The 23,799-nt window shown below is 56.2% G+C and overlaps 3 protein-coding genes across 3 annotated transcripts; all 3 read left to right on the forward strand.

Annotated features, from left to right (window-relative positions):
• Positions 1-700: 700 nt before the first annotated feature.
• Positions 701-7,792, forward strand: LOC136002128 (SUN domain-containing protein 3-like; the record flags this gene model as incomplete). The annotated part of the gene is made up of 9 exons (XM_065656963.1): positions 701-730; positions 958-1,042; positions 1,180-1,295; positions 1,915-2,082; positions 2,442-2,528; positions 3,116-3,258; positions 3,345-3,441; positions 3,489-3,637; positions 7,750-7,792. Coding segments are annotated over 9 exons (918 nt in total), but the record flags the coding sequence as incomplete, so codon positions are not given.
• Positions 7,793-8,546: 754 nt separating this feature from the next.
• Positions 8,547-15,639, forward strand: LOC136002129 (sperm-associated antigen 4 protein-like; the record flags this gene model as incomplete). The annotated part of the gene is made up of 10 exons (XM_065656964.1): positions 8,547-8,576; positions 8,804-8,888; positions 9,026-9,141; positions 9,761-9,928; positions 10,288-10,374; positions 10,962-11,104; positions 11,191-11,484; positions 13,680-13,807; positions 14,992-15,055; positions 15,597-15,639. Coding segments are annotated over 10 exons (1,158 nt in total), but the record flags the coding sequence as incomplete, so codon positions are not given.
• Positions 15,640-16,393: 754 nt separating this feature from the next.
• LOC136002130 (SUN domain-containing protein 3-like) lies at positions 16,394-23,487 on the forward strand (the record flags this gene model as incomplete). Its single annotated transcript, XM_065656965.1, has 9 exons — positions 16,394-16,423; positions 16,651-16,735; positions 16,873-16,988; positions 17,608-17,775; positions 18,135-18,221; positions 18,809-18,951; positions 19,038-19,134; positions 19,182-19,330; positions 23,445-23,487. Coding segments are annotated over 9 exons (918 nt in total), but the record flags the coding sequence as incomplete, so codon positions are not given.
• Between the last annotated feature and the right edge of the window lie 312 nt (positions 23,488-23,799).

Raw genomic sequence — 23,799 nt, forward strand, 5'->3', positions numbered from 1 at the left:
CTGCCTGCATGGCTCTCGGAGTGCTTTGGCGGTCAGGTGGAGACCCGAAAGATGCTCTGCTGGACGTGGCTGTTACAGACCCCAGGCTTCGGGTCAGGGTCTCCCAAAGAGAATCCAAGCAGCCGGAATTTCTGCCAGCTCTGCCTGGTAGAGTCTCCTTTGGGAAGCCCGGGCAGTGTTCCTCATGCTTGCTGCAATGGAGTGTCTCTCCAAAGGGTCCATTTTGTCAGCCAACGAGCTTCTTCAGAGGTCCACCATCCCTGTTCTTTATCTTGCAGGACAAGTCAGAGCTTTCTGAAGAGGAGCTGGAGTCTCTGAGGTAAGAGCACTGTCTTGCCAGGGCACGAACTCTGTGGAGCCATCTCAGCTGGCTTGGTGCTGCCCACACTCACTCGCCTGGCATCCAGGACTCCTGAGCTTCCCGCTCTGCCAGCTGTGGTGCTGGAAGGGAGCCATTTGTGAAGCAGAGGAAGGAAAGGGGCTGGGAGACGGGGCTGAGCCAAGCCCAGGGGCCCCCTCTCTGCACAAGGCTTGGAGCCTGCCTGCAGAGACTGGGCAGCTGCTGGACAAGAGCTGCTTTCCCTGTGTCTCCAGGAAGTCACAGGCTTGGCTGGAGCAGATGCGGCAACTCAAGGAGACACAGGCTCAGGTGTCTGCTGCCAAGAGGAACATCCTGCAGGCAGTGAGATTGGTCCTGGAAGAGCATGGTGTCCAAGAGGAGAAGAGAGAGGTAAAGGTGCCAGGGGTAGATCTGGGACCCTGCTACCTTTTTGGGCTCCCTCCTGCTGCTTCCTCTTGGCACTCTCCAAGTCGGCAGCTTTTCCCACAGGTCTTGCCTTGGGGTTTCTGATGCAGAGGCACTCTTTGGCTCGGTGCTAGGCCTCAGTGTTCATGCAGAGCAGCCGGTGAGAGTCTTTGTGTTCACTGCCATAACTCCATTCCCCACATTTTTCCCAGGAAATTTTGGACTTGACCCAGAGGGCAATGGAAAAGGTGCTGGAAAACTACCACCAGATGCCTGACTGGGCAATGGGATCCATAGGTACGCAGACAGGAAATCTCGCTGCCCTTAGTTTGGGTGTGGCACCCCCCAAAGTCTGCCCAGCTCTGCTTTCAAGCCTGACAAATAGAGCTGAATGCGCTGCTTCAGCTCCTAACCTCTGGCCGTCTTCACGTCAGGTGGCACCATCGACAAGCAGAGGACATCCAAGACTTATGTTGGACAAGGCGACAAGACCTGGTGGCTTTCTCCATTTGACTTTTTTTCTGCAAACGGTCCAGAGACAATCTTGCAGGTATCACAGAGAAAGCCTGACTTGTGGCTCAGCTCCTGGCAGACCAAGGGCACAGCCCTTCCCCTCAGTCCGGCCGTGTCACTCAGCCCTGCGGTCTGCAAGGCATTCCCGACCCCCTGATCCCTGGCAGCACTGCCCTCCCATCAGGAGGGGGACAGAGCGAAACCCAGCTTCTGTGACCTTCCTAGCACCCTTGGCTGCAGTTGGCCAAGGAACGTGGTCCTTGGCAGCCCCACTGCCTCACCTCATCTCTCTCTGAAGGCCCCTTTCCAGAGGGGGTGGCAGTGGTGGGGGGTGCTGAGCCATGGTAGCAGGCAGAGACGATCCATGGGCCCTGCACTGCAGCCTAGTTTTCAAAGGGAGATGTGGTGAGGTCCACTAGGAGACCTGCCCTGTCTCTGCAAATTCTGAGAAAGCAGAGACAGCTTGCAAAAGGCGGTAGAGCTCAGAGGTTTTCTAGAATCACCTCCATATTGCCCTATTATCCATAGGCTTGTATTAATTTAGGAGGAGGACTGAAGCCCACATGCAAGGCAAGGTCTCTGCTTCTGGCCTAACAGGAAGCTCTCTTGTCTCTTTGGTTGCCTTGCCACTGATGCTCATGGCTTTCTGCTTTCAGCACCGTATTGCCCCTGGAAAATGCTGGGCTTTCCGAGGATCTCGGGGACACGTGGTCATCCGGCTGCCTGTAGACATCTGGCCAACGGCTTTCACTGTCTGGCACATCTCCGAGGCAGTCTCTCCTCATGGGGAAGTCAGCGAAGCCCCGAAAGAGTTTGCTGTCTTTGTAAGTCGTTGCCTTGCGCTTCTCAGGTGTGCCTGGCCCCAGGGAAAAGCTGTTCCAGAGCTGTGCTTCCCATGGCGCCTTCCTCAGACATCTCCCTGGGGCTGGCTGCTGCAGAGCACGGCATCCCCTGGGCACTGCTGGGGGCACGTGGGGTTCTGTGCCTCTGGGGCTTGTCTGCTTCGTGGCCAAGCATCCTGGAGCACGTGCTCAAAGCAGCCTGACCCAGAGGCACCCGAAGCTGTGTAGACTACCGCTAGAGCCCAGGGAGGTGGGGAAGGGTTCCTGGCTTTGGCCTCGGCGTGCCCTTCTCCTGACGCCCGCTCGGGCCTGACCTGCTGCCTTTGTCTCTTGTCTTTGAGGGAGTGGATGAGGCAGGGGCAGAAACTCCCCTGGGGACGTTCACCTACGACGTGAACAAGGAGATCGCTCAGACGTTCCATGTGCAGGTACCGCCGGAGCTGTGGCAGGATGCCCAGGGAGAAGGCAGCACTGTCTGCAAGTCGCTGGGGGAAAGAGGGCAGAGGATCAGCCCAGCCAGGCTCTGCTCTCCCACGCTCCTTGTTGTCTGCGGGGAAGAGAGCAAGGGGAAGAAAATGGTGCTTTGCTGTGCTGGCCGAGGCAGCTGCCCCACCTTTGCCAGGGCTTTCCTTTTCCTTGGGCCATTGCAGAGAAAGCAGCAGTGGGAGCAGGGCCGGGAAGGGAACCAGTCCCCGTCAGGGGGATGGCAGGAGGGAGGACGGCAGACGTGTTCCCCCCTCAGCAGGACTGTCCCCACCTGCCACGGCAGGCCGGGCAGCCAAGCGCCTCCGGGTTCCACAGCTGCCCTCAGCAGCCTCTGAGGCCAGGCCTTGGCTTTCCAGGCACAGAGGGCTCCTGCGGGGTGCTGGCAAAGAGGAGCCTGGTTGCCCTTGCTCCTCCTTGGTCAGTGCTGCCATTTGGTCCTCAGCAGGGGGAGAGTGCGCAGAGGGGGCTCTGGCGATGTGATGTGGCTCTTGCCACCTGTGTAATGCTAGCTCCCCCCGTTTCTTTCCAGAAGGAGCTTCCCAGGACCTTTCGGTACATCAGATTCCAGGTGGAGAGCAACTGGGGAAACCCAGAGTACACCTGTGTGTACCGAGTACAGGTGCACGGGAAGAGGGCAGGACATGATGGCGACCGGCAAGCGCTACAGGTCCTGTAGGAAGATTAATAAAGAAGTTGTTTGGCAGCTTGTGTATCTTCATTGCTGGGATAGCTCTCTGGGAACGGGTCTTCACGGGCAGCCACAGCGGAGGACCTGGTGAGGTCCTCCTGGTCTTCTTGGGGCTGGATGAAGATCTCCTGGTCCAGCTGCTGGAGGCCATGCTCCACAACCGCTTGGTGACATTAGTGCATCAGTTTATTGACGGCGCTGTGCAACTCTGCAGCAGGGAGCCCCAGGTGTGCTGGGCCTGGAGGACGGCCGTGCTGCCGGGGAGCGGGAGCGCAGCCCCATGGCTGCCCTGGCCCCGCTGCCTCCCAAGGATGGTCTCCCCTGCCTGGTCCGGCCCCCTCCAGCAGCCCTGAAGGAGACAACGTGGGCGTCCAGCCCAGCACCTCAGCAGCTGCCCTCCGTGGGGGTCCCGGCAGCCCTCCCTCTGCCCCCTTCCTATCCCTGGGGAGCAGGAAGAGCCCCAGGAGGAGTTCGAGGAGGCCGCGCCACGTCCATCTTTCGCCAGTCAGCGCAGGGAATGGTCTCCTGGGGGCCACGGCGACCCCCGAAGAGGAGGGCCGGCAGGGCAGCCCCCAGGCCTCTTCTCCAGCCACCAAGAGACCACCCCGCCAGCAGCACTAGAACGGCCGTGGCTCTGCCCAAACCAGATCTGGGGCAGCAGCTGGGGCTTGTGGCGGACACCAAGGGCTTCTGGCCTGCTAGGCCTGGTTGTCAGGCAGTAAAAGACAATAAAGGCCGGAAACGTGCAGAGGAAGTCTTGGTGTTACTAATAGTGCAGGTGGCGTTGCTGTCCCCACGTGTGCTGCTTCCTCCCCCTTCTCCTGGGGCTGTGCCCACCGTTTCCTCTCGTTCCCCTTGCAGAGCACCACAGGGCTTTTTCCTCTGCTCTTGCACAGCATCCTTGCCGTGCTTGGACCATCATGGGGCTGGACCTGTGTTCTGCGAGTGCACCTCTCCCCAGAGCAAGCGCCGTGGGTCTTCATAATTTTACAGAAGTGGCTTAGCAGTATTATGAGTTCCCATTCACAGCTGGAAGGCTTAAGATTCCTTAGAGAGAACCAGGAGCCCTCAAAAGCTCCAATAAGGTGAAAGGCCAGAGGCCTTTGTTGCTCCTTAGCTCATTGTTGGTATGTAAATCACAATTCGCCTTATCCTGAGTATCCCACCTCCTGCTACTAGCCTACAATATTTGAGGTTTCAGTCTGACAATGTCCCATCTCCTGAGGCTGGAGCTACTGGTTTGGCACAAGGTTTGAGATGTAATTCTTTTCAGTCTCTGACAGTTACCAAGGGGCATAATGGAACATTTCTAAAGTAACTTCAAGTTCATCTGTACATAAGGACAGCCTAAAAACCAGTGACTGAGTGGGATTTGTTAAGTCCTAGATCCACCCAGCTGTTATGTTGTCTGGGATTAGGGCAGCAAGGAGGACATTCATGAGTGCTGTGGGGCAAAGAGCAATGTGGCCTGAGCAAGTGTTGTTTCTTGAACACCAATGTCATGTCCCGTAGTAGTTCTCCATAACGACTGGGGAAACTGTCCCAAAAGGGCTCCTTCAGTTATCCCTAAAATCTCATTTACACTAAATCCAAGGGACTGAAAGTGCTCAGCAGGGCAGGGAGCCCAGGTGGGTGGAGAACTGGTCACACACGCAGGGCGTCCCCCACAGCCCTGGGCTGCCCACACTGGGCACCACAAAACTGCCCACACAGCCACAGAGCCAGCAGCAGGGACAAGGAACATGCGAGGCCTGCCTGCCTGCCAGAATGCTGGGGGGAAAGAACAAGGGCGTATGTGGTTGCAGGTGTTGTCAGCACCAGAGATCTTGTAAGCAACCACAGTAGTGGGGCTGGGAGGCAGGCGGAGAAGGGGAGAGGAGCTGGGGAAAGGATTTTGGTGCAGGCAGAGCTTGCAAACAGTCCTCCCAAGTACAGAGGGCCTGCTGTGCTCCACAGAGGCCTTCCTGATCCCTTGCACCACAGCTCTTTATTTGCTTTCCTCAGGCTCACAAACTCTTCCACCGTTGCCGGCATCCCTAAGCCTGGGGGAACAGTAATGAGTGACTATGCCAAGCACTAGGAACGGGTGAGAGGGTTTAAGCTGGGGGAAGGGGAAAGCAAAAAGCGGGAACTGGTGTTCTTGGTAGCCCTTCCCTCCCACCGTGGCACATGTTGCATCCTGTGCTCCATAAGAGTGCTCTTCAAGCTGTGGTCAGGCACCGCTGCTGGGCTGCCTGCCACCAGAAACCATCAACTCAAATCTAACCCAGCATCACTACACAAAAAACATGGACACGCTGCTGCCCAAGCTAAAAATCACAGCAAAAAGTACAGTGTGTTGGAAGGGAAGAATAAAAGTGATGAGTGACTATTCAGAGATTAACTTACTGTTCACTTGATTGGAAATGCAAAGCGGTGTGATGGCAGAGGACTAGCTGGCCCATAGAATTCCCTTCAGAAGGCTAGCTACTGAGTGGATTTAGCCCCACCACACAGCAATCGTAGCGTGGTCACATAGGGAACCCGCATCACTCTTCAGAGCCCTCTGGTGCCTTTCGGAACATCAGATTCCAGGTGGAGAGCAACTGGGGAAACCCAGAGTACACCTGTGTGTACCGAGTACAGGTGCATGGAAGAGGGCGAGACATGACGACCACACGCAGGCACCACAGCTCCTTTAGGGAGAGTAATAAAGAAGTTGTGTGGCAGCTCTGCTTGTGCACTGGAACAGGCGGCTCAGGGAAGCAGTTGAGTCACTGTCCCTGGAGGTGTTTAAAAGATGTGTAGATGGACATGGCTTAGTGCCAGAGTAAGGTCAGTGGTTGGTTCTGATGAGGGTCTCTTGCAGCCAAAGTGATACTCTGAATCTGTGATTTCAATAAATGCAACCCCAGAATATTTGCTGAAGTTCCCAACATCATAGTGGTTTTGGTGGGGGTGGCATCTCCAGGCAGCCAACGCTTTCCTCGAGCCACGGGCTGAGGCTTGGAATATCTGAACACATCGGTTAACCCATATCTGGTTTTGTAGGGCTTGTAATGACCACAGCCAGATCCCACCAGGCAATAAAATGGGGCCCCAGCTGAAGACCCCCTTTGAGTGGTCTTCTCAGAGCAGGAGGTCTGTCAACGGAGCCCTCCCTTAGGTTGGGACACTGTTTAAGCAGCCTTCCTGGCACTAAGTGCCCTCGCCTCCTCTTTGGTGACTTTTCTTCTGGATTTATTCTTACGTGAGTCCCATCCCAAACCAGGCAAGCGATTATTTTCTGCTGGGTACCCTTGAGTGAAAGAGGCCTCTTGTTCTGTTTTTTTGGGAGCGAATGCATGCTGTGGATCCTCATTATTCTTATGTGGTCGTACGATAATTATATCCTCAACTGGTATGCGAACCTGTTTTAGAATGTTGTCAGAGAGATAAATGATTTGGAGAAAACCTCTTTCTAGTTGGTTTATTGGCTAAAGAGTTCTGGCTAGAATGAAGTCTGTTTGCCTGCCTGAATGGACTTTTCGTTTGCCTCCGGGACACACCTGCACACCAAGTTTGGGGGGAGTGCTTAAACCAGTTCTGCCTCTGGACTGACCCCGGTGGCTCCGCAGTTCACTGTCATCAGCACCTGGCAATGCCTGAGTGCAAAAAGGGCAATTCCCTGATCTAGCTGAGTGTTCAAACTCTGCGAATTCTCACCAAACGACCTTCCTGCCTGGAGCACAGGTCAGGGCATCGCCTGGCACAGGAGGAGATGCGTCAGGGCACAGCAGCTTGCCCGGGCAGACAAGTAGGTGCTGGTCCCGGTGCTCCGGGTGCTTCTGGGGCCCTTGTCTCGGGGAGCTGCAGGTGTGGGTGAACCCACAGGGTCTGTCCCTCCAAAAGGGCACAGCAGCCCCCGCCAGGGCAGCCCCTCTGAGGTCTTAATGGACGTCACCAGTCGGCTGTGGTGAGGTCATAATCGCTGCCCTCTGTAAAATCCCACGTTGCAGACGTGGGCAGCAGCACAAAGCTGGTGCTTTGAGCAGCTGGTGGACGGCTCGAGAAGTGGCGTTTGCATCTCGAGACGAGACCAGGATTTTCGCTCCACGTGGCCAGTGTGCTGGGCCTGCAGAGGTGCCAGACATGTTTGCCACGAGGGTGCTGGGGCTCTTTGCCCTGTGCATTTTCATCGCGTTTTGTGAGTATCCCCGACCAAAACCGGCCCACTCAGTGTGCAGGAGAGGGACCAGCTGCTGAGGAAAATAACCCTCTCTTCTCAATGTGACCCACAGCTGCTGGTTTTTACTACTTTGACTTGCCGGTCTGGGGACTTGGAACGTTGCGTGTAAGTGTCTCTTGCTGTGTAAAGCCAACACTTGCCAAGGCCATAGCTCTGCCCTCCTGCCTGGCCTGGGAAGATGGGACACCTAGTACGAAATGCCCATCACCGCTGAGGGAGAGGGTGGGATGTGTTGGGGTCACTGCTGTCTGTCCTTCAATCTCCTTAGCGCCTGCATGGGGTTCAACTCGGAGAGGGATCTTCCCGAGTGAGCTCTGCAGGCTGCCAGGCTGAGGCATGGAGCACTTTGGCAGAAGGTGCCTTTGCTGCCTGCATGGCTCTCGGAGTGCTTTGGCGGTCAGGTGGAGACCCGAAAGATGCTCTGCTGGACGTGGCTGTTACAGACCCCAGGCTTCGGGTCAGGGTCTCCCAAAGAGAATCCAAGCAGCCGGAATTTCTGCCAGCTCTGCCTGGTAGAGTCTCCTTTGGGAAGCCCGGGCAGTGTTCCTCATGCTTGCTGCAATGGAGTGTCTCTCCAAAGGGTCCATTTTGTCAGCCAACGAGCTTCTTCAGAGGTCCACCATCCCTGTTCTTTATCTTGCAGGACAAGTCAGAGCTTTCTGAAGAGGAGCTGGAGTCTCTGAGGTAAGAGCACTTTCTTGCCAGGGCACGAACTCTGTGGAGCCATCTCAGCTGGCTTGGTGCTGCCCACACTCACTCGCCTGGCATCCAGGACTCCTGAGCTTCCCGCTCTGCCAGCTGTGGTGCTGGAAGGGAGCCATTTGTGAAGCAGAGGAAGGAAAGGGGCTGGGAGACGGGGCTGAGCCAAGCCCAGGGGGCCCCTCTCTGCACAAGGCTTGGAGCCTGCCTGCAGAGACTGGGCAGCTGCTGGACAAGAGCTGCTTTCCCTGTGTCTCCAGGAAGTCACAGGCTTGGCTGGAGCAGATGCGGCAACTCAAGGAGACACAGGCTCAGGTGTCTGCTGCCAAGAGGAACATCCTGCAGGCAGTGAGATTGGTCCTGGAAGAGCATGGTGTCCAAGAGGAGAAGAGAGAGGTAAAGGTGCCAGGGGTAGATCTGGGACCCTGCTACCTTTTTGGGCTCCCTCCTGCTGCTTCCTCTTGGCACTCTCCAAGTCGGCAGCTTTTCCCACAGGTCTTGCCTTGGGGTTTCTGATGCAGAGGCACTCTTTGGCTCGGTGCTAGGCCTCAGTGTTCATGCAGAGCAGCCGGTGAGAGTCTTTGTGTTCACTGCCATAACTCCATTCCCCACATTTTTCCCAGGAAATTTTGGACTTGACCCAGAGGGCAATGGAAAAGGTGCTGGAAAACTACCACCAGATGCCTGATTGGGCAATGGGATCCATAGGTACACAGACAGGAAATCTCGCTGCCCTTGGTTTGGGTGTGGCACCCCCCAAAGTCTGCCCAGCTCTGCTTTCAAGCCTGACAAATAGAGCTGAATGCGCTGCTTCAGCTCCTAACCTCTGGCCATCTTCACGTCAGGTGGCACCATCGACAAGCAGAGGACATCCAAGACTTATGTTGGACAAGGCGACAAGACCTGGTGGCTTTCTCCATTTGACTTTTTTTCTGCAAACGGTCCAGGGACAATCTTGCAGGTATCACAGAGAAAGCCTGACTTGTGGTTCAGCTCCTGGCGGACCAAGGGCACAGCCCTTCCCCTCAGTCCGGCCGTGTCACTCAGCCCTGCGGTCTGCAAGGCATTCCCGACCCCCTGATCCCTGGCAGCACTGCCCTCCCATCAGGAGGGGGACAGAGCGAAACCCAGCTTCTGTGACCTTCCTAGCACCCTTGGCTGCAGTTGGCCAAGGAACGTGGTCCTTGGCAGCCCCACTGCCTCACCTCATCTCTCTCTGAAGGCCCCTTTCCAGAGGGGGTGGCAGTGGTGGGGGGTGCTGAGCCATGGTAGCAGGCAGAGACGATCCATGGGCCCTGCACTGCAGCCTAGTTTTCAAAGGGAGATGTGGTGAGGTCCACTAGGAGACCTGCCCTGTCTCTGCAAATTCTGAGAAAGCAGAGACAGCTTGCAAAAGGTGGTAGAGCTCAGAGGTTTTCTAGAATCACCTCCATATTGCCCTGTTATCCATAGGCTTGTATTAATTTAGGAGGAGGACTGAAGCCCACATGCAAGGCAAGGTCTCTGCTTCTGGCCTAACAGGAAGCTCTCTTGTCTCTTTGGTTGCCTCGCCACTGATGCTCATGGCTTTCTGCTTTCAGCACCGTATTGCCCCTGGAAAATGCTGGGCTTTCCGAGGATCTCGGGGACACGTGGTCATCCGGCTGCCTGTAGACATCTGGCCAACGGCTTTCACTGTCTGGCACATCTCCGAGGCAGTCTCTCCTCATGGGGAAGTCAGCGAAGCCCCGAAAGAGTTTGCTGTCTTTGTAAGTCGTTGCCTTGCGCTTCTCAGGTGTGCCTGGCCCCAGGGAAAAGCTGTTCCAGAGCTGTGCTTCCCATGGCGCCTTCCTCAGACATCTCCCTGGGGCTGGCTGCTGCAGAGCACGGCATCCCCTGGGCACTGCTGGGGGCACGTGGGGTTCTGTGCCTCTGGGGCTTGTCTGCTTCGTGGCCAAGCATCCTGGAGCACGTGCTCAAAGCAGCCTGACCCAGAGGCACCCGAAGCTGTGTAGACTACCGCTAGAGCCCAGGGAGGTGGGGAAGGGTTCCTGGCTTTGGCCTCGGCGTGCCCTTCTCCTGACGCCCGCTCGGGCCTGACCTGCTGCCTTTGTCTCTTGTCTTTGAGGGAGTGGATGAGGCAGGGGCAGAAACTCCCCTGGGGACGTTCACCTACGACGTGAACAAGGAGATCGCTCAGACGTTCCATGTGCAGGTACCGCCGGAGCTGTGGCAGGATGCCCAGGGAGAAGGCAGCACTGTCTGCAAGTCGCTGGGGGAAAGAGGGCAGAGGATCAGCCCAGCCAGGCTCTGCTCTGCCACGCTCCCTGTTGTCTGCGGGGAAGGGGGCAAGAGGAAGAAAATGGTGCTTTGCTGTGCTGGCCGAGGCAGCTGCCCCACCTTTGCCAGGGCTTTCCTTTTCCTTGGGCCATTGCAGAGAAAGCAGCAGTGGGAGCAGGGCCGGGAAGGGAACCAGTCCCCGTCAGGGGGATGGCGGGAGGGAGGACGGCAGACGTGTTCCCCCCTCAGCAGGACTGTCCCCAGCTGCCACGACAGGCCGGGCAGCCAAGCGCCTCCGGGTTCCACAGCTGCCCTCAGCAGCCTCTGAGGCCAGGCCTTGGCTTTCCAGGCACAGAGGGCTCCTGCGGGGCGCTGGCAAAGAGGAGCCTGGTTGCCCTTGCTCCTCCTTGGTCAGTGCTGCCGTTTGGTCCTCAGCAGGGGGAGAGTGCGCAGAGGGGGCTCTGGCGATGTGATGTGGCTCTTGCCACCTGTGTAATGCTAGCTCCCCCCGTTTCTTTCCAGAAGGAGCTTCCCAGGACCTTTCGGTACATCAGATTCCAGGTGGAGAGCAACTGGGGAAACCCAGAGTACACCTGTTTGTACCGAGTACAGGTGCACGGGAAGAGGGCAGGACATGATGGCGACCGGCAAGCGCTACAGGTCCTGTAGGAAGATTAATAAAGAAGTTGTTTGGCAGCTTGTGTATCTTCATTGCTGGGATAGCTCTCTGGGAACGGGTCTTCACGGGCAGCCACAGCGGAGGACCTGGTGAGGTCCTCCTGGTCTTCTTGGGGCTGGATGAAGATCTCCTGGTCCAGCTGCTGGGGGCCACGCTCCACAACCGCTTGGTGACATTAGTGCATCAGTTTATTGACGGCGCTGTGCAACTCTGCAGCAGGGAGCCCCGCCGTGTGCTGGGCCTGGAGGACAGCCGTGCTGCCGGGGAGCGGGAGCGCAGCCCCGTGGCTGCCCTGGCCCCGCTGCCTCCCAAGGATGGTCTCCCCTGCCTGGTCCGGCCCCCTCCAGCAGCCCTGAAGGAGACAACGTGGGTGACCGGCCCGGCACCTCAGCAGCTGCCCTCCGTGGGGGTCCCGGCAGCCCTCCCTCTGCCCCCTTCCTATCCCTGGGGAGCAGGAAGAGCCCCAGGAGGAGTTCGAGGAGGCCGCGCCACGTCCATCTTTTGCCAGTCAGCGCAGGGAATGGTCTCCTGGGGGCCACGGCGACCCCCGAAGAGGAGGGCCGGCAGGGCAGCCCCCAGGCCTCTTCACCAGCCACCAAGAGACCACCCCTCCGGCAGCACTAGAACGGCCCAGGCTCTGCCCAAACCAGATCTGGGCCAGCAGCTGGGGCTTGTGGCGGACACCAAGGGCTCCTGGCCTGCTAGGCCTGGTTGTCAGGCAGTAAAAGACAATAAAGGCCGGAAACGTGCAGAGGAAGTCTTGGTGTTACTAATAGTGCAGGTGGCGTTGCTGTCCCCACGTGTGCTGCTTCCTCCCCCTTCTCCTGGGGCTGTGCCCACCGTTTCCTCTCGTTCCCCTTGCAGAGCACCACAGGGCTTTTTCCTCTGCTCTTGCACAGCATCCTTGCCGTGCTTGGACCATCATGGGGCTGGACCTGTGTTCTGCGAGTGCACCTCTCCCCAGAGCAAGCGCCGTGGGTCTTCATAATTTTACAGAAGTGGCTTAGCAGTATTATGAGTTCCCATTCACAGCTGGAAGGCTTAAGATTCCTTAGAGAGAACCAGGAGCCCTCAAAAGCTCCAATAAGGTGAAAGGCCAGAGGCCTTTGTTGCTCCTTAGCTCATTGTTGGTATGTAAATCACAATTCGCCTTATCCTGAGTATCCCACCTCCTGCTACTAGCCTACAATATTTGAGGTTTCAGTCTGACAATGTCCCATCTCCTGAGGCTGGAGCTACTGGTTTGGCACAAGGTTTGAGATGTAATTCTTTTCAGTCTCTGACAGTTACCAAGGGGCATAATGGAACATTTTTAAAGTAACTTCAAGTTCATCTGTACATAAGGACAGCCTAAAAAACAGTGACTGAGTGGGATTTGTTAAGTCCTAGATCCACCCAGCTGTTATGTTGTCTGGGATTAGGGCAACAAGTAGGACATTCATGAGTGCTGTGGGGCAAAGAGCAATGTGGCCTGAGCAAGTGTTGTTTCTTGAACACCAATGTCATGTCCCGTAGTAGTTCTCCATAACGACTGGGGAAACTGTCCCAAAGGGGCTCCTTCAGTTATCCCTAAAATCTCATTTACACTAAATCCAAGGGACTGAAAGTGCTCAGCAGGGCAGGGAGCCCAGGTGGGTGGAGAACTGGTCACACACGCAGGGCGTCCCCCACAGCCCTGGGCTGCCCACACTGGGCACCACAAAACTGCCCACACAGCCACAGAGCCAGCAGCAGGGACAAGGAACATGCGAGGCCTGCCTGCCTGCCAGAATGCTGGGGGGAAAGAACAAGGGCGTATGTGGTTGCAGGTGTTGTCAGCACCAGAGATCTTGTAAGCAACCACAGTAGTGGGGCTGGGAGGCAGGCGGAGAAGGGGAGAGGAGCTGGGGAAAGGATTTTGGTGCAGGCAGAGCTTGCAAACAGTCCTCCCAAGTACAGAGGGCCTGCTGTGCTCCACAGAGGCCTTCCTGATCCCTTGCACCACAGCTCTTTATTTGCTTTCCTCAGGCTCACAAACTCTTCCACCGTTGCTGGCATCCCTCAGCCTGCGGGAACAGTAATGAGTGACTATGCCAAGCACTAGGAACGGGTGAGAGGGTTTAACCTGGGGGAAGGGGAAAGCAAAAGGCGGGAACTGGTGTTCTTGGTAGCCCTTCCCTCCCACCGTGGCACATGTTGCATCCTGTGCTCCATAAGAGTGCTCTTCAAGCTGTGGTCAGGCACCGCTGCTGGGCTGCCTGCCACCAGAAACCATCAACTCAAATCTAACCCAGCATCACTACACAAAAAACATGGACACGCTGCTGCCCAAGCTAAAAATCACAGCAAAAAGTACAGTGTGTTGGAAGGGAAGAATAAAAGTGATGAGTGACTATTCAGAGATTAACTTACTGTTCACTTGATTGGAAATGCAAAGCGGTGTGATGGCAGAGGACTAGCTGGCCCATAGAATTCCCTTCAGAAGGCTAGCTACTGAGTGGATTTAGCCCCACCACACAGCAATCGTAGCATGGTCACATAGGGAACCCGCATCACTCTTCAGAGCCCTCTGGTGCCTTTAGGAACATCAGATTCCAGGTGGAGAGCAACTGGGGAAACCCAGAGTACACCTGTGTGTACCGAGTACAGGTGCATGGAAGAGGGCGAGACATGACGACCACACGCAGGCACCACAGCTCCTTTAGGGAGAGTAATAAAGAAGTTGTGTGGCGGCTCTGCTTGTGCACTGGAACAGGCGGCTCAGGGAAGCAGTTGAGTCACTGTCCCTGGAGGTGTTTAAAAGATGTGTAGATGGACGTGGCTTAGTGCCAGAGTAAGGTCAGTGGTTGGTTCTGATGAGGGTCTCTTGCAGCCAAAGTGATACTCTGAATCTGTGATTTCAATAAATGCAACCCCAGAATATTTGCTGAAGTTCCCAATATCATAGTGGTTTTGGTGGGGGTGGCATCTCCAGGCAGCCAACACTTTCCTCGAGCCACGGGCTGAGGCTTGGAATATCTGAACACATCGGTTAACCCATATCTGGTTTTGTAGGGCTTGTAATGACCACAGCCAGATCCCACCAGGCAATAAAATGGGGCCCCAGCTGAAGACCCCCTTTGAGTGGTCTTCTCAGAGCAGGAGGTCTGTCAACGGAGCCCTCCCTTAGGTTGGGACACTGTTTAAGCAGCCTTCCTGGCACTAAGTGCCCTCGCCTCCTCTTTGGTGACTTTTCTTCTGGATTTATTCTTACGTGAGTCCCATCCCAAACCAGGCAAGCGATTATTTTCTGCTGGGTACCCTTGAGTGAAAGAGGCCTCTTGTTCTGTTTTTTTGGGAGCGAATGCATGCTGTGGATCCTCATTATTCTTATGTGGTCGTACGATAATTATATCCTCAACTGGTATGCGAACCTGTTTTAGAATGTTGTCAGAGAGATAAATGATTTGGAGAAAACCTCTTTCTAGTTGGTTTATTGGCTAAAGAGTTCTGGCTAGAATGAAGTCTGTTTGCCTGCCTGAATGGACTTTTCGTTTGCCTCCGGGACACACCTGCACACCAAGTTTGGGGGGAGTGCTTAAATCAGTTCTGCCTCTGGACTGACCCCGGTGGCTCCGCAGTTCACTGTCATCAGCACCTGGCAATGCCTGAGTGCAAAAAGGGCAATTCCCTGATCTAGCTGAGTGGTCAAACTCTGCGAATTCTCACCAAACGACCTTCCTGCCTGGAGCACAGGTCAGGGCATCGCCTGGCACAGGAGGAGATGCGTCAGGGCACAGCAGCTTGCCCGGGCAGACAAGTAGGTGCTGGTCCCGGTGCTCCGGGTGCTTCTGGGGCCCTTGTCTCGGGGAGCTGCAGGTGTGGGTGAACCCACAGGGTCTGTCCCTCCAAAAGGGCACAGCAGCCCCCGCCAGGGCAGCCCCTCTGAGGTCTTAATGGACGTCACCAGTCGGCTGTGGTGAGGTCATAATCGCTGCCCTCTGTAAAATCCCACGTTGCAGACGTGGGCAGCAGCACAAAGCTGGTGCTTTGAGCAGCTGGTGGACGGCTCGAGAAGTGGCGTTTGCATCTCGAGACGAGACCAGGATTTTCGCTCCACGTGGCCAGTGTGCTGGGCCTGCAGAGGTGCCAGACATGTTTGCCACGAGGGTGCTGGGGCTCTTTGCCCTGTGCATTTTCATCGCGTTTTGTGAGTATCCCCGACCAAAACCGGCCCACTCAGTGTGCGGGAGAGGGACCAGCTGCTGAGGAAAATAACTCTCTCTTCTCAATGTGACCCACAGCTGCTGGTTTTTACTACTTTGACTTGCCGGTCTGGGGACTTGGAACGTTGCGTGTAAGTGCCTCTTGCTGTGTAAAGCCAACACTTGCCAAGGCCATAGCTCTGCCCTCCTGCCTGGTCTGGGAAGATGGGACACCCAGTACGAAATGCCCATCACCGCTGAGGGAGAGGGTGGGATGTGTTGGGGTCACTGCTGTCTGCCCTTCAATCTCCTTAGCGCCTGCATGGGGTTCAACTCGGAGAGGGATCTTCCCGAGTGAGCTCTGCAGGCTGCCAGGCTGAAGCATGGAGCACTTTGGCAGAAGGTGCCTTTGCTGCCTGCATGGCTCTTGGAGTGCTTTGGCGGTCAGGTGGAGACCCGAAAGATGCTCTGCTGGACGTGGCTGTTACAGACCCCAGGCTTCGGGTCAGGGTCTCCCAAAGAGAATCCAAGCAGCCGGAATTTCTGCCAGCTCTGCCTGGTAGAGTCTCCTTTGGGAAGCCCGGGCAGTGTTCCTCATGCTTGCTGCAATGGAGTGTCTCTCCAAAGGGTCCATTTTGTCAGCCAACGAGCTTCTTCAGAGGTCCACCATCCCTGTTCTTTATCTTGCAGGACAAGTCAGAGCTTTCTGAAGAGGAGCTGGAGTCTCTGAGGTAAGAGCACTTTCTTGCCAGGGCACGAACTCTGTGGAGCCATCTCAGCTGGCTTGGTGCTGCCCACACTCACTCGCCTGGCATCCAGGACTCCTGAGCTTCCCGCTCTGCCAGCTGTGGTGCTGGAAGGGAGCCATTTGTGAAGCAGAGGAAGGAAAGGGGCTGGGAGACGGGGCTGAGCCAAGCCCAGGGGGCCCCTCTCTGCACAAGGCTTGGAGCGTGCCTGCAGAGACTGGGCAGCTGCTGGACAAGACCTGCTTTCCCTGTGTCTCCAGGAAGTCACAGGCTTGGCTGGAGCAGATGCGGCAACTCAAGGAGACACAGGCTCAGGTGTCTGCTGCCAAGAGGAACATCCTGCAGGCAGTGAGACTGGTCCTGGAAGAGCATGGTGTCCAAGAGGAGAAGAGAGAGGTAAAGGTGCCAGGGGTAGATCTGGGACCCTGCTACCTTTTTGGGCTCCCTCCTGCTCCTTCCTCTTGGCACTCTCCAAGTCGGCAGCTCTTCCCACAGGTCTTGCCTTGGGGTTTCTGATGCAGAGGCACTCTTTGGCTCGGTGCTAGGCCTCAGTGTTCATGCAGAGCAGCCGGTGAGAGTCTTTGTGTTCACTGCCATAACTCCATTCCCCACATTTTTCCCAGGAAATTTTGGACTTGACCCAGAGGGCAATGGAAAAGGTGCTGGAAAACTACCACCAGATGCCTGACTGGGCAATGGGATCCATAGGTACGCAGACAGGAAATCTCGCTGCCCTTGGTTTGGGTGTGGCACCCCCCAAACTCTGCCCAGCTCTGCTTTCAAGCCTGACAAATAGAGCTGAATGCACTGCTTCAGCTCCTAACCTCTGGCCGTCTTCACGTCAGGTGGCACCATCGACAAGCAGAGGACATCCAAGACTTATGTTGGACAAGGCGACAAGACCTGGTGGCTTTCTCCATTTGACTTTTTTTCTGCAAACGGTCCAGAGACAATCTTGCAGGTATCACAGAGAAAGCCTGACTTGTGGTTCAGCTCCTGGCGGACCAAGGGCACAGCCCTTCCCCTCAGTCCGGCCGTGTCACTCAGCCCTGCGGTCTGCATGGCATTCCCGACCCCCTGATCCCTGGCAGCACTGCCCTCCCATCAGGAGGGGGACAGAGCGAAACCCAGCTTCTGTGACCTTCCTAGCACCCTTGGCTGCAGTTGGCCAAGGAACGTGGTCCTTGGCAGCCCCACTGCCTCACCTCATCTCTCTCTGAAGGCCCGTTTCCAGAGGGGGTGGCAGTGGTGGGGGGTGCTGAGCCATGGTAGCAGGCAGAGACGATCCATGGGCCCTGCACTGCAGCCTAGTTTTCAAAGGGAGATGTGGTGAGGTCCACTAGGAGACCTGCCCTGTCTCTGCAAATTCTGAGAAAGCAGAGACAGCTTGCAAAAGGTGGTAGAGCTCAGAGGTTTTCTAGAATCACCTCCATATTGCCCTGTTATCCATAGGCTTGTATTAATTTAGGAGGAGGACTGAAGCCCACATGCAAGGCAAGGTCTCTGCTTCTGGCCTAACAGGAAGCTCTCTTGTCTCTTTGGTTGCCTCGCCACTGATGCTCATGGCTTTCTGCTTTCAGCACCGTATTGCCCCTGGAAAATGCTGGGCTTTCCGAGGGTCTCGGGGACACGTGGTCATCCGGCTGCCTGTAGACATCTGGCCAACGGCTTTCACTGTCTGGCACATCTCCGAGGCAGTCTCTCCTCATGGGGAAGTCAGCGAAGCCCCGAAAGAGTTTGCTGTCTTTGTAAGTCGTTGCCTTGCGCTTCTCAGGTGTGCCTGGCCCCAGGGAAAAGCTGTTCCAGAGCTGTGCTTCCCATGGCGCCTTCCTCAGACATCTCCCTGGGGCTGGCTGCTGCAGAGCACGGCATCCCCTGGGCACTGCTGGGGGCATGTGGGGTTCTGTGCCTCTGGGGCTTGTCTGCTTCGTGGCCAAGCATCCTGGAGCACGTGCTCAAAGCAGCCTGACCCAGAGGCACCCGAAGCTGTGTAGACTACCGCTAGAGCCCAGGGAGGTGGGGAAGGGTTCCTGGCTTTGGCCTCGGCGTGCCCTTTTCCTGACGCCCGCTCGGGCCTGACCTGCTGCCTTTGTCTCTTGTCTTTGAGGGAGTGGATGAGGCAGGGGCAGAAACTCCCCTGGGGACGTTCACCTACAACGTGAACAAGGAGATCGCTCAGACGTTCCATGTGCAGGTACCGCCGGAGCTGTGGCAGGATGCCCAGGGAGAAGGCAGCACTGTCTGCAAGTCGCTGGGGGAAAGAGGGCAGAGGATCAGCCCAGCCAGGCTCTGCTCTGCCACGCTCCTTGTTGTCTGCGGGGAAGGGGGCAAGAGGAAGAAAATGGTGCTTTGCTGTGCTGGCCGAGGCAGCTGCCCCACCTTTGCCAGGGCTTTCCTTTTCCTTGGGCCATTGCAGAGAAAGCAGCAGTGGGAGCAGGGCCGGGAAGGGAACCAGTCCCCGTCAGGGGGATGGCGGGAGGGAGGACGGCAGACGTGTTCCCCCCTCAGCAGGACTGTCCCCACCTGCCATGGCAGGCCGGGCAGCCAAGCGCCTCCGGGTTCCACAGCTGCCCTCAGCAGCCTCTGAGGCCAGGCCTTGGCTTTCCAGGCACAGAGGGCTCCTGCGGGGCGCTGGCAAATAGGAGCCTGGTTGCCCTTGCTCCTCCTTGGTCAGTGCTGCCATTTGGTCCTCAGCAGGGGGAGAGTGCGCAGATGGGGCTCTGGCGATGTGATGTGGTTCTTGCCACCTGTGTAATGCTAGCTCCCCCCGTTTCTTTCCAGAAGGAGCTTCCCAGGACCTTTCGGTACATCAGATTCCAGGTGGAGAGCAACTGGGGAAACCCAGAGTACACCTGTTTGTACCGAGTACAGGTGCACGGGAAGAGGGCGGGACATGATGGCGACCGGCAAGCGCTACAGGTCCTGTAGGAAGATTAATAAAGAAGTTGTTTGGCAGCTTGTGTATCTTCATTGCTGGGATAGCTCTCTGGGAACGGGTCTTCACGGGCAGCCACAGCGGAGGACCTGGTGAGGTCCTCCTGGTCTTCTTGGGGCTGGATGAAGATCTCCTGGTCCAGCTGCTGGGGGCCACGCTCCACAACCGCTTGGTGACATTAGTGCATCAGTTTATTGACGGCGCTGTGCAACTCTGCAGCAGGGAGCCCCAGGTGTGCTGGGCCTGGAGGACGGCCGTGCTGCCGGGGAGCGGGAGCGCAGCCCCATGGCTGCCCTGGCCCCGCTGCCTCCCAAGGATGGTCTCCCCTGCCTGGTCCGGCCCCCTCCAGCAGCCCTGAAGGAGACAACGTGGGCGTCCAGCCCAGCACCTCAGCAGCTGCCCTCCGTGGGGGTCCCGGCAGCCCTCCCTCTGCCCCCTTCCTATCCCTGGGGAGCAGGAAGAGCCCCAGGAGGAGTTCGAGGAGGCCGCGCCACGTCCATCTTTCGCCAGTCAGCACAGGGAATGGTCTCCTGGGGGCCACGGCGACCCCCGAAGAGGAGGGCCGGCAGGGCAGCCCCCAGGCCTCTTCTCCAGCCACCAAGAGACCACCCCGCCGGCAGCACTAGAACGGCCCAGGCTCTGCCCAAACCAGATCTGGGCCAGCAGCTGGGGCTTGTGGCGGACACCAAGGGCTCCTGGCCTGCTAGGCCTGGTTGTCAGGCAGTAAAAGACAATAAAGGCCGGAAACGTGCAGAGGAAGTCTTGGTGTTACTAATAGTGCAGGTGGCGTTGCTGTCCCCACGTGTGCTGCTTCCTCCCCCTTCTCCTGGGGCTGTGCCCACCGTTTCCTCTCGTTCCCCTTGCAGAGCACCACAGGGCTTTTTCCTCTGCTCTTGCACAGCATCCTTGCCGTGCTTGGACCATCATGGGGCTGGACCTGTGTTCTGCGAGTGCACCTCTCCCCAGAGCAAGCGCCGTGGGTCTTCATAATTTTACAGAAGTGGCTTAGCAGTATTATGAGTTCCCAATCACAGCTGGAAGGCTTAAGATTCCTTAGAGAGAACCAGGAGCCCTCAAAAGCTCCAATAAGGTGAAAGGCCAGAGGCCTTTGTTGCTCCTTAGCTCATTGTTGGTATGTAAATCACAATTCGCCTTATCCTGAGTATCCCACCTCCTGCTACTAGCCTACAATATTTGAGGTTTCAGTCTGACAATGTCCCATCTCCTGAGGCTGGAGCTACTGGTTTGGCACAAGGTTTGAGATGTAATTCTTTTCAGTCTCTGACAGTTACCAAGGGGCATAATGGAACATTTCTAAAGTAACTTCAAGTTCATCTGTACATAAGGACAGCCTAAAAACCAGTGACTGAGTGGGATTTGTTAAGTCCTAGATCCACTCAGCTGTTATGTTGTCTGGGATTAGGGCAGCAAGGAGGACATTCATGAGTGCTGTGGGGCAAAGAGCAATGTGGCCTGAGCAAGTGTTGTTTCTTGAACACCAATGTCATGTCCCGTAGTAGTTCTCCATAACGACTGGGGAAACTGTCCCAAAGAGGCTCCTTCAGTTATCCCTAAAATCTCATTTACACTAAATCCAAGGCACTGAAAGTGCTCAGCAGGGCAGGGAGCCCAGGTGGGTGGAGAACTGGTCACACACGCAGGGCGTCCCCCACAGCCCTGGGCTGCCCACACTGGGCACCACAAAACTGCCCACACAGCCACAGAGCCAGCAGCAGGGACAAGGAACATGCGAGGCCTGCCTGCCTGCCAGAATGCTGGGGGGAAAGAACAAGGGCGTATGTGGTTGCAGGTGTTGTCAGCACCAGAGATCTTGTAAGCAACCACAGTAGTGGGGCTGGGAGGCAGGCGGAGAAGGGGAGAGGAGTTGGGGAAAGGATTTTGGTGCAGGCAGAGCTTGCAAACAGTCCTCCCAAGTACAGAGGGCCTGCTGTGCTCCACAGAGGCCTTCCTGATCCCTTGCACCACAGCTCTTTATTTGCTTTCCTCAGGCTCACAAACTCTTCCACCGTTGCCGGCATCCCTCAGCCTGCGGGAACAGTAATGAGTGACTATGCCAAGCACTAGGAACGGGTGAGAGGGTTTAAGCTGGGGGAAGGGGAAAGCAAAAGGCGGGAACTGGTGTTCTTGGTAGCCCTTCCCTCCCACCGTGGCACATGTTGCATCCTGTGCTCCATAAGAGTGCTCTTCAAGCTGTGGTCAGGCACCGCTGCTGGGCTGCCTGCCACCAGAAACCATCAACTCAAATCTAACCCAGCATCACTACACAAAAAACATGGACACGCTGCTGCCCAAGCTAAAAATCACAGCAAAAAGTACAGTGTGTTGGAAGGGAAGAATAAAAGTGATGAGTGACTATTCAGAGATTAACTTACTGTTCACTTGATTGGAAATGCAAAGCGGTGTGATGGCAGAGGACTAGCTGGCCCATAGAATTCCCTTCAGAAGGCTAGCTACTGAGTGGATTTAGCCCCACCACACAGCAATCGTAGCGTGGTCACATAGGGAACCCGCATCACTCTTCAGAGCCCTCTGGTGCCTTTCGGAACATCAGATTCCAGGTGGAGAGCAACTGGGGAAACCCAGAGTACACCTGTGTGTACCGAGTACAGGTGCATGGAAGAGGGCGAGACATGACGACCACACGCAGGCACCACAGCTCCTTTAGGGAGAGTAATAAAGAAGTTGTGTGGCAGCTCTGCTTGTGCACTGGAACAGGCGGCTCAGGGAAGCAGTTGAGTCACTGTCCCTGGAGGTGTTTAAAAGATGTGTAGATGGACATGGCTTAGTGCCAGAGTAAGGTCAGTGGTTGGTTCTGATGAGGGTCTCTTGCAGCCAAAGTGATACTCTGAATCTGTGATTTCAATAAATGCAACCCCAGAATATTTGCTGAAGTTCCCAACATCATAGTGGTTTTGGTGGGGGTGGCATCTCCAGGCAGCCAACACTTTCCTCGAGCCACGGGCTGAGGCTTGGAATATCTGAACACATCGGTTAACCCATATCTGGTTTTGTAGGGCTTGTAATGACCACAGCCAGATCCCACCAGGCAATAAAATGGGGCCCCAGCTGAAGACCCCCTTTGAGTGGTCTTCTCAGAGCAGGAGGTCTGTCAACGGAGCCCTCCCTTAGGTTGGGACACTGTTTAAGCAGCCTTCCTGGCACTAAGTGCCCTCACCTCCTCTTTGGTGACTTTTCTTCTGGATTTATTCTTACGTGAGTCCCATCCCAAACCAGGCAAGCGATTATTTTCTGCTGGGTACCCTTGAGTGAAAGAGGCCTCTTGTTCTGTTTTTTTGGGAGCGAATGCATGCTGTGGATCCTCATTATTCTTATGTGGTCGTACGATAATTATATCCTCAACTGGTATGCGAACCTGTTTTAGAATGTTGTCAGAGAGATAAATGATTTGGAGAAAACCTCTTTCTAGTTGGTTTATTGGCTAAAGAGTTCTGGCTAGAATGAAGTCTGTTTGCCTGCCTGAATGGACTTTTCGTTTGCCTCTGGGACACACCTGCACACCAAGTTTGGCGGGGAAGTGCTTAAACCAGTTCTGCCTCTGGACTGACCCCGGTGGCTCCGCAGTTCACTGTCATCAGCACCTGGCAATGCCTGAGTGCAAAAAGGGCAATTCCCTGATCTAGCTGAGTGGTCAAACTCTGCGAATTCTCACCAAACGACCTTCCTGCCTGGAGCACAGGTCAGGGCATCGCCTGGCACAGGAGGAGATGCGTCAGGGCACAGCAGCTTGCCAGGGCAGACAAATAGGTGCTGGTGCCGGTGCTCCGGGTGCTTCTGGGGCCCTTGTCTCGGGGAGCTGCAGGTGTGGGTGAACCCACAGGGTCTGTCCCTCCAAAAGGGCACAGCAGCCCCCGCCAGGGCAGCCCCTCTGAGGTCTTAATGGACGTCACCAGTCGGCTGTGGTGAGGTCATAATCGCTGCCCTCTGTAAAATCCCACGCTGCAGACGTGGGCAGCAGCACAAAGCTGGTGCTTTGAGCAGCTGGTGGACGGCTCGAGAAGTGGCGTTTGCATCTCGAGACGAGACCAGGATTTTCGCTCCACGTGGCCAGTGTGCTGGGCCTGCAGAGGTGCCAGACATGTTTGCCACGAGGGTGCTGGGGCTCTTTGCCCTGTGCATTTTCATCGCGTTTTGTGAGTATCCCCGACCAAAACCGGCCCACTCAGTGTGCAGGAGAGGGACCAGCTGCTGAGGAAAATAACTCTCTCTTCTCAATGTGACCCACAGCTGCTGGTTTTTACTACTTTGACTTGCCGGTCTGGGGACTTGGAACGTTGCGTGTAAGTGTCTCTTGCTGTGTAAAGCCAACACTTGCCAAGGCCATAGCTCTGCCCTCCTGCCTGGCCTGGGAAGATGGGACACCTAGTACGAAATGCCCATCACCGCTGAGGGAGAGGGTGGGATGTGTTGGGGGCACTGCTGTCTGTCCTTCAATCTCCTTAGCGCCTGCATGGGGTTCAACTCGGAGAGGGATCTTCCCGAGTGAGCTCTGCAGGCTGCCAGGCTGAGGCATGGAGCACTTTGGCAGCAGGTGCCTTTGCTGCCTGCATGGCTCTCGGAGTGCTTTGGCGGTCAGGTGGAGACCCGAAAGATGCTCTGCTGGACGTGGCTGTTACAGACCCCAGGCTTCGGGTCAGGGTCTCCCAAAGAGAATCCAAGCAGCCGGAATTTCTGCCAGCTCTGCCTGGTAGAGTCTCCTTTGGGAAGCCCGGGCAGTGTTCCTCATGCTTGCTGCAATGGAGTGTCTCTCCAAAGGGTCCATTTTGTCAGCCAACGAGCTTCTTCAGAGGTCCACCAT

This window comes from Caloenas nicobarica, chromosome Z, assembly GCF_036013445.1.
Source record: "Caloenas nicobarica isolate bCalNic1 chromosome Z, bCalNic1.hap1, whole genome shotgun sequence".
Lineage (NCBI taxonomy): Eukaryota > Metazoa > Chordata > Aves > Columbiformes > Columbidae > Caloenas > Caloenas nicobarica.